Source organism: Streptopelia decaocto (assembly GCF_964273445.1).
Source record: "Streptopelia decaocto genome assembly, chromosome: 9".
Taxonomy (NCBI): Eukaryota; Metazoa; Chordata; class Aves; order Columbiformes; family Columbidae; genus Streptopelia; species Streptopelia decaocto.
In genome coordinates, this window is record NC_138664.1 from 16,529,407 (window position 1) to 16,547,008 (window position 17,602).

At 42.0% G+C, this 17,602-nt stretch overlaps 1 protein-coding gene across 2 annotated transcripts in view; it reads right to left on the reverse strand.

Annotated features, from left to right (window-relative positions):
- Positions 1-17,602, reverse strand: part of LOC309444002 (annexin A2) — a 62,553-nt gene that overhangs the window by 16,547 nt on the left and 28,404 nt on the right. The window contains exons 1-3 of one of the 2 annotated variants that reach the window (XM_082061473.1): positions 8,987-9,086; positions 4,208-4,267; positions 205-304 (exon numbers count right to left, since the gene is read on the reverse strand). In XM_082061473.1, coding sequence (XP_081917599.1) covers positions 205-304; positions 4,208-4,255 — 148 coding nt within the window. In that variant the 5' untranslated portion in view covers positions 4,256-4,267; positions 8,987-9,086. Of the gene's footprint in view, positions 1-204; positions 305-4,207; positions 4,268-8,986; positions 9,087-17,602 lie in introns of those variants that run through there. The other variant, XM_082061474.1, reaches the window with a different exon arrangement.

Here is a 17,602-nt window from a genome sequence, read left to right on the forward strand (position 1 = left end):
TCAAAAGCGTATTCTAAAGCACGTATTTACAGAGTTCAAAACCTAACTCAGTGAGGTCTGAGAAATCTAACACCTCCTAAAACAGGTATCCTAGAGGTATCCTATTTAAACACTGGTCTTGAGACACAGTTCCCTTTAAATTTTTTTTCATGCCAGCATTCTATCTTGCAAGTAGAAGAAATAGCCACAGCTCATGTTCCTCACCTTTGGTCTTGATGGCTGTTTCCAGAGCTGCAGCATCCCGGTCGGCATCAAAATTTGAGTAGGCCTTAACTGTGGCATATGCACTTGGTGGGAGAGAATGCTAGAACAAAAAAAAGAGAAACAACCTCCAAGTTAAATCACGTAACCCTGTCCTTGCTGCAGTTAATAAAATACATGCCTCTTGGCTAGCTGGTATGTAGACAAATCTTCAAATATAACAACTGCCATCAGAGTATATGTGAAAATGGAATTCTGCTAAGAGCCCACAAACTCTGTTCTCCCAATGTGTGTTATCCAGAAATCCACTCACAGAAATGCTTATTATAACAAAGAATATATACAAATAGGTATTATGTATTATTGCAACAAAAACCTAACATGTTCCAAGTTTATTCACTAAATGTCAGTTTTCTCCAATCTGGATTTTTCCAGCTAGATCTGAAGGAAATGGCCTAAAGAAAGCTAATTCAGAATTACTCACAATCTCCTTCTGAAACTCTATGCCTGCAAATAGTTGGTTTCAGCAACATGAGGCTAACAAAACGACATTTCAGATTACCTCTGCTAAGAGGACTTGCAGGTAAATTCACTTAATAAACAGTTGCAACATTTTGAAAGGTATCAGATTTTATCAGCTATTCATTATTGTCCTCTCCTGAGGATTATCGTTTCAAAAAGAAAAAAAAGGTCACCAGAATAGAGATTCAACTCTTCTCGGCTGCTTCAGTACAAGCTAACTGGTTAGCTTATATCACCTCCCATGGGCAGGTTAAATTAAACCACCGATCTTCATATAAACAGCTGAGAAATATTCACAAATCCCAGTCAGCTGAGTTCAATTTAAAGACCTAAAGCTCTGGCAGAAAGGTCCAGTGACTAACACCTGAAATTGCCATAGCTGTTTCCTAAGTGAATGAATGACTAAGCTTTCTCAGTAAAGATTCCCAGAAATGTTTGTTTCAGTCCCCTACTCCAACAGAAAACCATATTCATAAACAGGACTAAGCTATCTTAATATGCCTGGAGGATCTTGTTACATGCAAATTGTTAAAAGGAGGACAAATTGTAACTAAAAAGTTCCATGTTTTTTTTATTGCATTTGACTATCCTGTAGAGGTCACACTGTCCTGATTGGATTGCTCTGACAGCAACCACTGTGCCTTCTTGAGACAGTCTGTGTTATGCTGTGGAGACGGGAAGTCAAAAAAGCACCAATAAACCAAACCATTCTTTCTTTCATCTCTTACCATCAGCTCAATGTAGCAAAGTGGCCCCAGTCTGGCCCACAGCCATACCACAAAACACAGCCTTTCCTGTTAGCAGATCAAATTGCTAACAGAAACAGTAAATGGAGATGTGCAATGCAGCCTCAGAAAAATCTGTGTGCCTGAAAGATTCCTAAACCAAAGCTCATGAGTATACACAATCACATGGCACTTCTATCTAATTAACCAGCACTGCTGGATCATCTGAAGCAGGTCATCTGGTGAGCTCAGCAGAGGTGGTACCTCTCCTTCCACCCCGCTCTAAGTATTTTTTGAGTCATTCGGACACAGTATTTTAGTGTAAGATTATCATACACTGAGAAGATACATAGCATATTTGCAATTTGGGAGCCGTCTTTTCCTTTGTCCCTCCACCCAAAGCATGTAACACGTTGGATTCAGATCCCCTGACGCTGGTCAAAAGACCCAGGAAGTGCCATGAATGTATGGATACCCAGGAGAGACAGAAACCACCTGCTGGCTACTCTACCAGTAAACAGGCCATCTTCAAATTCAGCAGCTACAAAGATTATGCTTTACTCAGGTAAACTGTCCTGAGTACCTGAGCAGATTAGACACGGGTCCTCTCAGTGTGAATATTCTGCCTGTGAAAAGCAGCCATTTGAATCCCAGATTATATGGTTTCAAATTATTCTGGTATACTACTGTACCACAGTACTGGTACTGTATGTTTTCAGACAAGAGAGTTTTTCCAACTGACTTTCCATTTGGTTCAATGCAAAATTTTCCTGGATGTGGCCATAAAAGCTCAGTGTAAGTGCACAAGGAGCCTGGGCCAGATTAACGCAGAGAAAGAGGTTTTTTCCTCCCCATACAGCTAGTGTGCTTCAGAGGTCCTCCAACAGTTTTACCTCTTCCAAGTCTGATTAATTCAATCCTATTGGGAAGAGCAGAACATGAGGGAGAAGCATATACCACTAACATGAAAGCTGAAAAGGCTTAATTTCTTCTAAAAAAAACCCTGGACCCTTTCAAGATATCTACATCACAGTATTCCCTGTCCTCAAGAAAAATCATCACTCATGTTTGAAAACTGACTAACTTGACATCATGCAGCAAGTAACCTATAAAGCCTTGACTAAAATACAGGCTTCCAATTCCCAGTGCAAAGATGGAGCACACGATGAAGCATAACAGCAAGATCTTTGCCACAGAATCTTTCTATACTCTCTCACAGACAGACGCAGAAACTGCAAGCATAGATTAACTTCAGCTCAACTCCATCATTTTCCTAAAGGAAGGAGAAAACATTACCAGGCTGAAGCAAGCAGACCAGTTAACAAAGGCAATTTCTTCATCTTGAAACAAATCAACCACTACACCATTGATGCAGAACGCACAAATTCCTTGTTGCATGGGACAGGACTTGGGTTCAGCTGGATGATTCTATATGCTCAAGCTTAAAAACTCTTTTTTGAGAAGAATGGGTGTTGAAATACTGTGTTTAACATCAGTTAACTTGCTGAATCACTGCTTAGGGGAACTGAGCAAATCCTCTGTGCAAAATAGCTACTCAATTCTGGCTTCCAACTTAGGTTCAACAGAACAAACCAGCTGCCTGATATTTCTTGCACTCTATGGCAGGATTTCTGATTAAAACGCTGGCATGGAACAGTAGTCAAATTTGACTTTTGCTACTACTCAGAAACATCATGGAAGAAACACTTCTACCCTTGATTACAGATTGCTCAAATATTATTCCAAAAGTAATTCACTGTTGAAACAAATGTGGCCAAGGAATCTGAAGAGTTGACTGCTTTTGCAGTACAAAACCAGCTTTGCTACTTACCTACAGTGCACTTGCCCGTTCTTTGCAACAGCTCTTTCGCAAACGTCATGTGGTACAATTTATTTTGCAACAAGTAACAAAAATAGGCAAAAAGTTTGCTTGTACGTAGCTCAGATCTAGAGTTATCGGCTATAAAATTTAAAAGTATAGCAAGTTTATAAGCAACATAATTAAATGATGCAAGGGCAGGATTCACTTCTTCTTCAGTGACAATCACCGAAGCACAAATTCATGGCATGATATCCTGACGGTACACTGCTAACCTTACCATCTAATGTTGCAACATAAGAAATCAAAAAAAGAGAGCGCGGCTTTCTGGTATTTCAATAAAACTATCAAGCAAGCTTTTCAAAATAGGAAATGAGAACATACATTTGAGAAAATAAGCTTTTTCAAGAGATGGTTTGGTTTTGGTTACAACCATTACAGAAATAAGATCCCAAAAAATTTAATTCCCATTAAGTAATGTTCTCCATTTTTAAATGATGATAAAGGAAACAAGCAAGCAAGAAACGAGGAAAACTCAGAAGGTATGAGCAAAAGCAATCGTATTTCCACCTTATCATCCTTAACTCACTTGTTCCTTTGGAAGAGGGACCACAGATGCAAAGTAGACATTCAGTCTGTCCTGTGACCTCTTTCATATGGCCCAGCACATAAATACTGCTCATGCTGCTGGCCAGTTAGAACTGTAATTAAATCTCGTCACCTCATACAATTGTCCTATGGTTTACAGCTGCTTTGTGACTGAAAATTGATCACTGCTGGCTATGCTAGTCATTGATATTAGTCAATGTAAGTGTAAGTAGAAGAGATGTATGAAATCTTGGAAACTGTACAGCTCAGTACAATTGTTAGTAGAGGGTCCTGTATAAGAAACAAGATGAGGCATTTAAGTAAAACAACAAGTTCAGATAATATTACTTACATCTCCTTCAAGGCTGAGTTTGCTTAAAATTTCATGGACAGTAGACATCTTGAAAGAATGCTGGAGAAAAAGGAAAAAAAAAAAGAATAAATCAAGTAGACTTAAATATATCTACAATTATATCAGTGTGTTACATAGTCCTGAAACACCGCAGCACTGAAAGTGACACAGTTCAGCGAATCTGCTAATCCAAAGCAAGAAACCAGATTTAAGAGTTTCCAAGCCACACCACCATTAATAACGCAATAGTAAGAGCTCTTCATTCTATTGTACAATAAAGATTTACCTTCACTCCTTTTAAAAAAACATTTCTTCAGCATTTTAAATACTTAAACTTGAGAACTGGAGAATCTCTAACTCAGAAACAGAATCAACTAAGCCTACAACTCAGTACCAGGAAAACTGTGCAGAAACTTTATAGCCTGATCCAACTCAAAGCCAAAAACCAACAAGTAGCAGCATGTAAACCAGATCCTCAGTTCCTCAAGTACTCATAGAATACATTGAAACTATTTATATTAATGCAGACATTTTATAAAATCTTAATGCTGTTCAATGTTTAATCTTGGACACAGGCCACAAATATCTCTAACATTTTATGGGTTTGCAGTGGCTCCCCAGTAATAAGAATCAAAAGCCAAGCTACAAACACCGGTTAGGAACGTGATTGTCAGATACTAGGTAACAAGGACTCTCTTAAACTGATAGCTCCAAAACTAAGAGACATTGAGGCAGCATAATCAATATAATTCCTCCAGTGCCAGAACCTGCAATGATCTTGCTAACATATATAAAGAAAAACAGGGAAAACCCCAACTCTGAGATAGGTTATACACATTGTAGAAATGAACACTGCTGTGATATGCTTATGTTACAATATCCTGCCTTTTTTGAACTCTGGTTTCTGGTCAGGGAAGTTGGACAGAGCTGTACTACACTGTTTTACTGGAAGGGTCTCCCAACTAAGGAGGAAATTTTTTCCAAAGGTCAGAGGCAATATTTAAGAGGCTTGATGCATTGCCAAAACTCTGCTCTCAAATTCCTCTACTGCAATCACAGACATTGTCTCTCCCATTACCTTCTAGTCATCTAGGTTGACACCTGCAGTAAAACATTATTTTGCCTGCTGAAATTAGAGCTTGTTTCTCAGGAACTATACAATCAAGCTGCAGAGATAGCATTATCAAACAGGGAAAATGAGAGGTGGGAGAGAAAGGACAGCAGCACCTCAAGACCAGTGACATTCTGCTGATAACTGAGCCTGGAACCAAAACTGCACTATTTTCAGCTTCAGTGGGTGCCACTCCCTTCAGTTCCACACTGTCACTGGTGTCCCCGGTCCAGCTCCTAGATAACGTGTCCTCTGAGTCAACTCCCAGCTATTGCACAGCCAGTCCTGGGTATGTCCTTTCAACTGGTTTACAGATTTTTTTTTTTATCCTCTATCAGTCATTTTTGATGGTATTAGATTTTTCTCAGGCATGCAGCACTGACCACCCAGGCAAATTTCCCAAACTCCCCTCCACTCCATGATCAATGTGAAACCAAGAGCTCAGAGAATGAGCATGAACTTTGAAATCGTTTCTTAATAAGGAAGATCTGGTTAAAACTCTAGAACAAGTGTTTATTTTTTTGTTATAGATCCTGTAAACCTCCTGTACATCAAGAGCAGGCAAACCTTACTTTTAGCAGACATAGCAAGTGTTATGAGAATAACATTCAGAAATACCAATTACACGGCTTCTGTAGCATAACTGTTGTAATTACACCTTTCCTCACTTAGAATACAGAAAGAAAACATATCTTCTGAAGCAACACAGCTACAAGTAAAGCAACTTTACTTCAAGGAAAAACTAAGATCTCAGGGCAGGAAAAACAAGACAGAGAATGAAAATCACAGTCATGCATCAACTCATTGGAGAATAAATTTTTCTTAGAGCAAAAAATCCAACCCAGTCCTTTAAAGCCAGACTGCAGAAGGTGTAATAAGCTGCTGCCTGCTCTTGGCACTATTAACCATGCTGGTTAGAAGGGGATGATATATTACTGAGTTATACAATTCTTGATGTTTACTCTTAATAAAATGAAGTGCCTAACAATGAAACCTTTGTACTCTGACATTATCACAACCAATACCAAAGATGAGCAACCAAAGTCCTTCAGTCTTGCTTGTCACAAAGAACTAAAAACACCAGTGAAAGCTGAAGTAAAGCAATTTAAGCATAGTCTTTCACAACACAATGACTGAACAGCTTTTTGCAGGGCTCTTGTTTCTAAATCAATTAAAAACCACATTGAATCAGGCTTGTTAGAACAAAAAACTTGAACAGAGTCCAGGAACAGAACTAACCCTCACGTAGAGCTGAAACTGGGAGGTTTATATCATCAGCACACAAGAATGCTACAGCCAACTGGCAAAAGAACAAAAAATGGGAGCTTTTTGCACTTTGAGGCTTTACAGAGAAAAATCTTCAGTAAGAGAACAGTCACATCTCTTGTCACACCCTGCTTTGTAAGGCACACATATTTAAGAACAGACTCTCACTGTTCTCTGATGGACTTATTTTATTTGATGTAGTTTTGACAAGTTCTGGGCAGGTTTGAACAAGTAAGTAGAAAACACTTGCACTAACTTGTTCTTCCTTATACTGGAAAAGAATCAAAGTCTACCTTCCAGCTGTAAACTAATACTTCAATACCTTAAGGCAAGTTTCTACAACCAGTTTTGCTCCTAAATTCACATTACGCAATCCTGAATCATAATGTTATTCTACTAAAAGAGACAGCATTTGTTTTCACCTCAACCTCCACAGTAATCACTGCTTTGTAAATCTGTTATGACATTGGGCCTAGTCTACATCCAGCACCTTATCCCTTCTGGTGACAGAAGAGTGTGTGTTTAAAAGCAGCCCCGCACCTTGATTCCCAGGGGCAGGTCACGTATATCACAGCAGTGCTCCATGGGGAAAAAAAAAAAGTGTCAGGTATGCACAAACAACTACATTGCTCAATCCGCAGAGTGAGCATTTTAAGAAGCACTTGGCGATGGAGGAGATTGAGCAGAGGGTGTTCCCAGACATCTGAGCCAAAGAAACGGCATCCCTGGAATGAGAGAATGGAAACTCTCACTCGGAGCAGATATGTGTCAAGTCTTCAAAAACTAGGGCAAGGCCTGGCAACAGAGAAGATGAGGGAGAGCAAGGAAGATCTGCAGTATCTGTAGTTAAGGAAATAAGGACTCAAAATCATTCATTTATACACAGTGCTAACGCAAGTACAAATGAGCCAGGCTCTATCTCCCCAAATCAACTGATAAGGTTTAGCAGATCACTTAAAACCACTAATTGGAGAAAAAAATAGCTTTCAATAAAAGGATTTCAAAACCCATTTAAGCATGCTACCACAACCATTCTCTTACACAGACACTGCTAATAACCCAGGAAATGTTCCACTTTAGGAAAACACTATACACCTATAAAATTAAGTACTTTTATTTCTTCAAATACAAGTTATTCTAACTTCTGAGGCTTTACAGGATTTTTTTTTTTTTAACCAGTGCAAACCATTCCATGCATAAGCTAATAGAAACTATACCCACTAGGGCTGCTTATCACAAGTAGCTCCACCAACAGAAGGCACATGTAAGGATGGAACAACACAAGGGCACAAAGGTTCCAAAAGATTCTTTCACTCTTGATCTATATGTCGATGTCTGCACATCTCTGTGCAGATACGGCATTTGAATATGAACATTAAAACAATTAACACTAAACAGAATTAAAGCTGTCATGTATAAGAACACAACTCACTTATGCATGACTATCCTGAAGTCATTTCACTTTTCTTCCAGTAATAGTACACGGCAACATTCCTTTGCCCTACCTCCTCTCTACGGGAGAAGGAAGTGGTGTCCAAGCTGACTCACAACCCAAAAGGCAGCAGCAAAATCTCAGCAATTTTACTCATGGCTGTGGCAGGGGGGGAGAACCGTGCCCAAGCCTGGCTCTGCGAGCAGGGAACCGCACAGGTCTCCCTGGCACGCCACAAGCGAGAGCAAAGGCAAAGCATGGGAAGCACTGGCTACCCGGAACGCTCCCTGTACAAAGGCTTCTTTTCTGCCCACGCCAGCGGCTGCATCTGCAGCAGCGGGGGCAGCCGCAGCCACACCCTGGTGGAGAACGGAAGGGGCCGCCGACTCTGGCCGAGCCCGGCGCGGAGGCTCGGGCGGGCTCAGGGCTCTGCCGCGCCCGCAGCAGCTCCAGCGCCGCTGCAGCCGATCGAACACCGCCCACAACAGCCCCGAGGATGCCCAGCGGACACAGCCCATGTCTTTGCCAAGCTCTGGGCGAGGAAGTGAGTTTACAGAATCATCGTTAACCCAGCGGAACCTTTGTGTACCCTAACGAGGAGAAGAAAAGAGCATCTGGGCAAGTTTGACGAAGTTTGGGACCGGTTCCTCTTTTCTGAGCGCTGCCGCCGCACCCATCATCGGTCCGGGGCACACGAAGCTCTTCGCGGGCAGCCTCGCCCTCGGAGGCCGCCGTTTCAACGCGAAGGCAAGCACAGAAAACTAACGGGCGGTTAATGTCGACGAAAGCGGAGCAAAGCGCAGGAGGGCGCACCCAGCCACCACCCCGCGACCGCGCAGCGCCCGCTCCGCTCGGGAAGCGGCTACCGCGGCACGAACCCCGCCCGCACCCCGACCCGGCCCCGCGGGGCTGCCGCCTCCTCCCGCTCCGTGCCGCGCTAGCGGGACCGGGGCGTCCGGCGAGGGCTCACCTGGCCGGGCGGGCAGGGCGGCTCTGGCGACGGCTCTGGCGGCGGCTGGGACCGGTGGCGGCCCGGGCGGGGTTTTGTAGGGCCGGACGGGCACTCCCCGCCCCGGCGCCCCCCCCGGTCCCCGCGGCGCGGCGCTGACTCACCCGGCCGCACCCGCCGCAGGAAGGGGAGAGGGACGGGGTGGGCAAGGGTAGGGCAGGCGAGGCCTCTCCCTCTGCATCCGTATCCCGCAGTGCCCTGTCCCCGTCCGCTCCTGAGGTTGCGGAGAAAGGCGCCGGGAGCAGCGCCCTGAGGTGCAGGTGTCGGCACTCAGTCCTCGCCCCTCAGCCCCGCTCCCCAGGGAGCGCCGCGGCAGCTGCGGGGTGGCTGCCCAACCTTCCTGGTGCGAGCAGAGCAGCCCCCGCGGCGCTGCCTGCTGACCCCTGGGGAAGGCGGCCCTCGTACCCATACCCGTGCCCTCTGTCCTGAGCTACCGGGGCAGCAGGTTGACATTGCAGCCTGCGCTTTGGGTTCCCCAAAGCAGCGCGGTTGGGACAGTGCTCGGGGCTCTGAGGCAGGGCACAGCAGCTCATTCCCAGGCAGATGGGACAATCCCCATGCCCTGCCAAGCTGGGCACTTGCTGCCACCGATTCAGAAGGGCACCATCCTGCTCCAGGCTCAGACACAGCAAAGCGACTTCCCTCCAGCTTGCGGCTACAGCCAAGCCTGCTTCGCACCGACAGTATTTCATAATCAGCGCTCAGAGTTCAGTGTGTAAATCCTGGAGTATCTTGGCTATAAGAAGTCCTAATGACGTCTCCCACAAGCAATAAGGGCTACCGCACCAAGGCATGAGCTCTGCTCTGAGGCTCACTGAATCATGCTCAGATAATCTGAACCACCACACCACACCCAGAATGGGGAGGGGAAATCAAAACTTCTGCCAGTCTGACCAGTGAAAAATAAGTTATGGAAGCCCAGATGTTACACGGGTAACAAAAGTTAAGTAGTATTTGCAAAAGAAGATCTTACGTTAGATCACTTTAGATTACTGTTTCACCACAACAGCATGGCCAATTTTGTGGTGATCAACCTCAGATACTTCAGAGAAAAGCAAGCACTTCTCATTCCCAACACATGCAGTTATTACTTTGTGTGGTTTTATTAATCCCCTGCAGACAAATATCTTTAGGCAGTTCTTCTTTCACGAGTACGTAGTTTTGATTCTGCAAAGAGATATTTGCCTCTGCTATATGGATTTTTTGTAGGCATCAACATAGACATCTTCTGGCAGACAAAGAGTGTAAAAAAGTTTTAGGCTTGGCCAGGTGCATAAATGCAATGGTGGCAAAACCAGGCAAGCACAAAGAGACATAAGAACATGGGCTGAGATACAAAAGTAATTGCTGGGATGAAACAAGATCAAGATACAAAAAGAGAGAAATACTAAGAAATACCGCACTAGACTTCAAACATCCCATGGAGGCAACAGAGTGAACGGGTGAATTGGTCATTGCAGAAGGTGAAAATAATGTTAGTAGCCCTTTTCTGAATAAACAAGAGTGACATGAAGGGGACAACCATAGGAAAAGGCGTATCATGGCGCAGAGTTCTGTCAGAGAACATCATCAATGCCAGTATTGCACTAATTTGACAAGTTAGCTTTCTTTTTGGCAAGGCCACTAGGGTTATTTCTCTGTGTATTAATGAACCTGTCTTTAAAAATTAATTCCCCTGTATCTCACTTCCACCAGTGCCTGTCACTAACAGTTAAGCAGATAATTTCCCCCTGCTTTTCAGGTTTCTTAGGAAAAAAAACAGTGGCTACTTGGAAAGGTGATTCACAGATCAAAAATACTTAGTCCTAAATGTAACAGCCATTCTGTACTGCAGTATTCATTAGGGGCTTTAAATAGGAATAAGCAGCAGAGCAGAAGCCAGACAGCCGATCTGCCTACTAATGGATGCACACTCCCTCAGGGATAGTTGTTTTTTTACCTCCATCTCTTGTCAAACATTCTTAAAGCAAAAGCAGAAAAGCATAACCACAACATCCTCAGCTGAAAAATGCATATGTAATGTATTGCAAACATGCAACATATATGTTGCATTCTTGTATAAAATCTACTGAGTCATATATTAATTAATTAACTCAGAGATGAACACATTCATTCACTTATCTGAAGGTCCATTTACCTCTCAGTCCTCTACTGCAGCCTGTTCCAATGACATGGCTACTCCTGTTTCCTTAGAAAATAGTTCTCTTTTTAATAACTCAGTACTTCCTTAACTTTGAAGTAACTCATATACCACCATTTATTTTGGTTAACTAGGTCTTCATATGAACAGTTTGCAATAGGTTTGACATCAAGTGAACTGTTATCACCACATTAACTGCAGCATAAGAAGATTTTCCAGCAATTCCACCAGCTTCAGAAAGGGAACAGAGATGTTGTCTCCAATATCCAACTTAATCAGTTATTCAATCTCAGAATCATACATTCACCTCAGTTTAAAATAGACAGCAGTCTCTCTGAACTTACCCAAGCTTCAGGGACTGCTGAAGTGATTTCAAAAGAAAAAAGACTGACAGGAGAAAAAAAAAAAAGAGCAACCATATTCAGAGTAATGAAGATACAAACATTATATTCAAACATATTATGAATTCTCTCAATTGCTCTCCCCTTATGTAGGTCAACTGACATCAAAGGCACTTCTACCAGCTGGGGAATCTAAGTATTATGAACAGCAGAAACACATTAACACTTTTGGCAGAACAACCAACCATCCCCTAATACCAAGGCCTGGTGATCCTGCCCATGGAAATACAGTATAGTCTGCACATCCTTAAGCAAAACCTCCACAAAACCAGTGAGCTGAAGAAGGCAGCAGTCAGACCGTACAAATAGGAAAGACTTCTGCTATCTGCCAAACAGGGAAAGGAAACTGATTCAATAGGAGCACAACAGCCAAGTGCCTGCGTCACTTTTTAAAATGAGACGTAAGCTTGGGTTATTTCTGAAGATCTACCAAAAGCTTGGAGGGTTTGTGCAGCACCTATCACAAGAGGTTCTGGTGTACAAACACTGCTCCTGAGCACTACCTTAAAGTAACAGCTGTCAGCTTTAGGCTGGATAAAGGGCTGGGACAAGGACTGCGCTTACCACAAGCTCAGTGCCTCTCTGCGCCTGCCTCACAGATGATTTACTGAACAAACATGCTGCAACTAGCCTGCAAGTAAGGCAGTTCCAAGAAAGGTTTTCAATTTGTTTTCACATTGCTTAGTCCCCACACCCCCTTAAAACATCTGCATAGAAGGCCTGTTTCAAATAACCAGTAACTAGTTGAGCTGTGATTACCTGTTTGGGATCTCCAGGTTCCTACATGCTGACCACAGAAATCAAAGAGAGAGCATTTCTGGTGACTGGAGCTCCCCAAAGTCCTGTGGATGGAAAAACAAATATAATTGTGCTAACTACTCATTCTTCCCTTCTGACAGCCAATTGTGACTGTGGTTCATCCTATTATCTACAGACATTCTGCAGATCTATTTATTCCACCCTCTCAATGACATTACCATTGCTAACTCTCCCATTATTTTGTTACTGCTTAATATTTTTTGATACTGATTTTATCTTCCTCTTCACTCTAACTCAATATACCGTTGTCTTCCACCTCACTAACACTTTTGATTTTTCTTATCATCTTCTTCTTATGTTATACTACTAGAGGCTTGATGTGCTTAACCTGAATATTCAATTAAGCTCCTCTCTGACCCAAACAATAACATTAGTGCATATGGGGTCACTCCAGCTCTCAACAGATTTTTCTCTCACTTCTGCCTCTGATTTTTTGGGTCCTGCATCTACACATATCTTGCTCACACTCTTTCAGCATACTGTCTACAAAGAATCGAAGATGCATTAACACTGGAGTTATGAAGGCCACAATTCTGTCAATACGTGTTGCCTACTTATTTTCTTCAATACACAAGAAATAAACAAACAAAAAGAAGGGATCAGGAGAAAGGACTTTCTGGTTTAGGTGTGGCTGAGCCTCTATGCACAGTGCTGCTTTCCTGAATGTGTTATGTTGCAACAGGACGGTATAAATTCCATTCTGGTTAACAAATGGATCAGGCAGACCTCTGGGTGTTATTTTTGCACCTTGATTAATTAACTAATTTGGGAACTGCCATGATACAAATACACATAGATTTGTTATTAGCAATTACAGTAATCACAGGTTACAGAGAAAGTTAGATATAACTTTAAAGTTATGCTAGTTGGGTTCCCAGGATAACAGCCTGATGAGTTATTATGTCTATGGCTATAGAAGAAAGGAGGAAGGACCCCTGAAAGCACAGCCAGACCGCACTAGGAAAACTTTAAACACTGAAAGCATTTAACTTTTTTCTTTTTTTTTTTGGAGGCGTGGAAGTGCCATGTTTTTCATTAACATCCATAATGATTTATTTTAAATCTTACAGAACTGTAATTCCAATGTATGTGTTTGAAAAACAGATTGAATACCAGAATATCAATGCCATCTTTTATCTAACACAATACCAGAGAACCAGACATCTTGTTGGGTGCTCCAACTAACAACCTAAGCCCTCGGATCAATTCTATTCTGTGCAATCTCATTCCTACACCACATGCACATTCCTGCACAAACATTATTCTCCACTCAGAATTTCATTTACTTGAAATAATCCCTTTTAAAGAGCTAGATTTATCTCTGGAATGATCATGTGTGTTAGCCAGATGTCTAATATTTCGTTACATGTGTATTTAACAAATGAAGCATTATAATAGGTAAGGTAGCTGGCATTTGCTAGTTCAGTCTGGGTGCAGAGAGACAGTATGCTTACCAACAGGACATCCAGGTTAGAAACGGGACACCTGGACTCTATGTGACAGGAGTTATGTTCTACAGTTACTTCCCATGCAGAATCTTGAAGTGCTTTACACACCACACTAGAACCTGACAGCAAATACTTTTCACAGCTAGTAAAACATCTTGCATGTGATTTCCAAAAGTCGCCTCTTATACCTTAATACTGTTTCATCACTGTATTTGTCTCCAGCTACTTCTCAACTCTATATTTGCAAATTAATTTGTCTGCTGTTCAGTATCCCTCCTCTGACACTTTCATGCATGTCTGACCATAGCCTTCATTTGAACTCTAGTTTCTCTTCAAAGATTTTCATCAACACCAGTGCAAATAACACCACTATGCTCATCCTTTTATCTCACAACCTCAGTGGATACTTTCACTCTAAGCTTACGGGCACGAGGAGCTTGCCCTCCACAAAGAACCAGATGCTTGGGTGACGGGATCGGAATCAAGACAAGGGAGTAACAAAGCAAAATATTAGCAAAGATTGTAGTTGCAGGACTTGGTCAGAAAGAAACTCCTTTAACTATGCACAAATCTAATACTAAAGAAAGCTGTCTCAGGCCACACACACAACTTAATCAAAGTCACTATCAATTGCCAAAACCTATAAAGTTTGAGTCACTGTGATGGAATCCCATTGAACTGGCTGTCCGAATCATCTATGCTCTGTCCAGATGCTCAGAACGAAGCAAGATCCTTTGTTCCTCTTATCTAGCTGACACAGGTAACAACATGGGCCAGCAACTTCAAAGGTGCTATAAGCTTATTTCCTTCATGACTCAGTCCAGGCTACTGCATCTTCTTTCCTTCTGTTTGGTATGCTAACTAGAGTAAGTCAAAGATATACAGATATATTCAAGTGATACAGAGATTCAGTGAGAAATATGCATTATGAACAAATGGTAACCCAGCAATTCAGATACTTTTCTGTTCTCTAATACACATGTAACTCCTCTGGCATACATTCATCATAACTACTAACAGTGCCTTGAGTTCGGTTCAATTTCTAAACTAAAACATGAATCACTAGTGTGCTGGTTTTCCAGTGTGCCTCAAAAAAGTAATCATCTAGTATATGACTAGGAGTGGTTGCCTAGATACATAAACAGAAATGAAACACATTTGCCAAATGCCTTGTACTGGTATTGGCGGTGTGAATAAGCTCAGGCTCTTTACGCTGAATGAAACAGAGGCAGGATATACAAACAGTCACTATGTGTGTCACTATGTTTCACTGAACTTCCTCAGTCCCTTGGGGACTTCCTGATGCCCCGCTTGATAGCCAGCTGCCTTTTTTATGGCGAGATCATGCAATCTGAGATAAAACAAGGTCTGTAAAGCATAGTCAGGCATTAAAGGAGGTGACATTGCTTTCTGTTCTCGGGTTATAATGAATACCTTCAAGTACAGTTTAATCTGCTTAGGGTTGGAGAGTTGCAATTCCATCTGAAACTAGATATCATGCTGTCTTTGGTCCTATATATGCTAACAGATTAAAAAGACACATCTCAGAACTACTGTGATGCGTTCGGATTTCCCAGAAACATCAGCAAGATGCTGCTACCATAAACAGACTACCAGTATATATTACAGCATTAAGAGAGATTTTGAACCCATTTAGATGACACAGCACTTAAAACGATCACAGCACTCAGCTCTACAATGATGTTGCCCAGACTGCCACCACACTGGAAAACACTGTAGGAAACATTACCAGTGCACGTAGGATTCCCCTGACATCATCCAGAACAGACCAGCAGAAATAATCACCACAGAGTCTGGTTTGTCTTGCCGAAGGGCAGAAACAGCTACAAAAGATGGAAGCTGCCAAAAGTCCTCAGGGAATTTTTCCTAGGAATAGTGGTAAAAGGTTTCATGCAAGAGCCAGTCTGTTCTGCTTCATTGTTTCCCATCATTATGTGCTTTTTCCACTTTAGTGACTCAGAACACAAACAGTCCCATGGTTCAGATTAATCTCCCGGCCTCTGCCAAAGTATGGGGAGGCTGTCACACCTTAAATATGTCCCTAAGAATCCTGGGGAATAATTCTGCAAGTTTTGCAGAATCTAATAAAGCACCATCTAAACTTCCTCTAAAAATCCTTAAACAACAGGTTTCTATGGCAAATCTGCAGGCTGGTAACTGCATACTGCAAAAAATATCTCCTTTTTGTTTAACATCATGACACCTCTGAAATGGCCCATGAAAATGAAGTTAAAAATCACTTACAGATTAAAGTTCAGTGACAGGAATCCGCATACTATTACTACAGCAGTCTGGAACACAGCTGTAAAATTTCAATTAAAATCAATGATTCTGTGAAATAGCTGTGTAGGGTTTTTTTTTGTGATGTTCTGTTTGTTTAAAAATACATCAACACTGTTTTAGTGCAAAATAACATAAACCACAACATTTTAAATAAGTTCTTACAAGATCTGAACTTCATTACCTAATTAGGCTCAGTTGTGGTACTAGCTGGGGAACAAATAATGCCTTGCAACACACAGGAATGTCACAAATTCTTGATTAAATATGACTGTCTACACTGTTGTCTTTTTCTGCCCTTTCAAGTAGCTTTAGACGAAATGTAAGGCAAAGTAACTCCAAAAAAAAGATGTTGATTGAGTGAAAGGGAATGGCTGTTAGGAAGAGATTTGTTGCTGCCAGGCAGGCCAAGACTTGCTTTCCCAGGTCAGAAGCACACGTTTAAATTCTGAAACCTGAGATCTCTCCCTTTAACGAATCATAAAAACATATTAAAAGCCTTTTGTTTTTGCACAAAGGCTTACATATAATACTTAATGTTTTCATTAATGTTTGCATTCAAACAAGCCTTTAGTAAACATTTCTAGTTCAACTAGACAACTGTCCCTGCTGTGTCCTGTTTGCCCAGCAGCCAGTGCCCGCCCAGCGAACAGATCTTTAACCTTCTAAGGAGATTAAATGAATGGCTGTAGTGACAGCATGACTACAGGTAATTTTCAAAGAGGTCCTCAGCACTAAGCTTTATTTTCCTAATGGTACTGTCATCCAGAAAGCCATAATACAATAACAAGCAGCCATCTCAGGGTGTACAGAACATTTGAGTTCAAAACGGCAGAGGGAGTGGAAGCCTAGGCTGATCAACAAGAACAGACATAGAGAGACAGACAGCTGTTGTCCTTCCGTGGACCAAAAGGCTGTACCAAACAAAGCCTTCAGGAGGGTTTTGCCAGTGCAGAACGCTGGAATCCAGAGTTGCTGCCACAGTCTGACATGCACAGGCACACATACAGAGTGGCATGAAACCACAGACATCTAACTCGGCATTTAAAAGCCAAAGAAATGTGTACAATATTTTACCTTCTGAGTTTGTCTGTTTGGGCTAGTAGAAAACCTATAAATGAAAGCTAATGCATTGTTTTGATAAATATGATATCACGTGAAATATCTTCCCTGGATAAGTCAGGAAACAAATTTATTTATTCATGTACCATGCACCTGCACACAGATTTACTGCTTGCTATGAAGGAAAAAAGCAGGCTTGTAGTGACAGGTCTATTGACCCATGAAGTTTCTTTTTCTCCAGAGATAATGGACAGTGTCAGTACAATATTGTCTCCAGGTTTCTTAACCTAAATGTGCTGCTTTTGGATTAAACAAGTCAGTCTAACCAATCTTGCTGTGCATTCTGCTTAGGTTACCCACCAAGAAGCCGAAGAATTTCAACTGCGATGTGAACGCTGGTTAATTT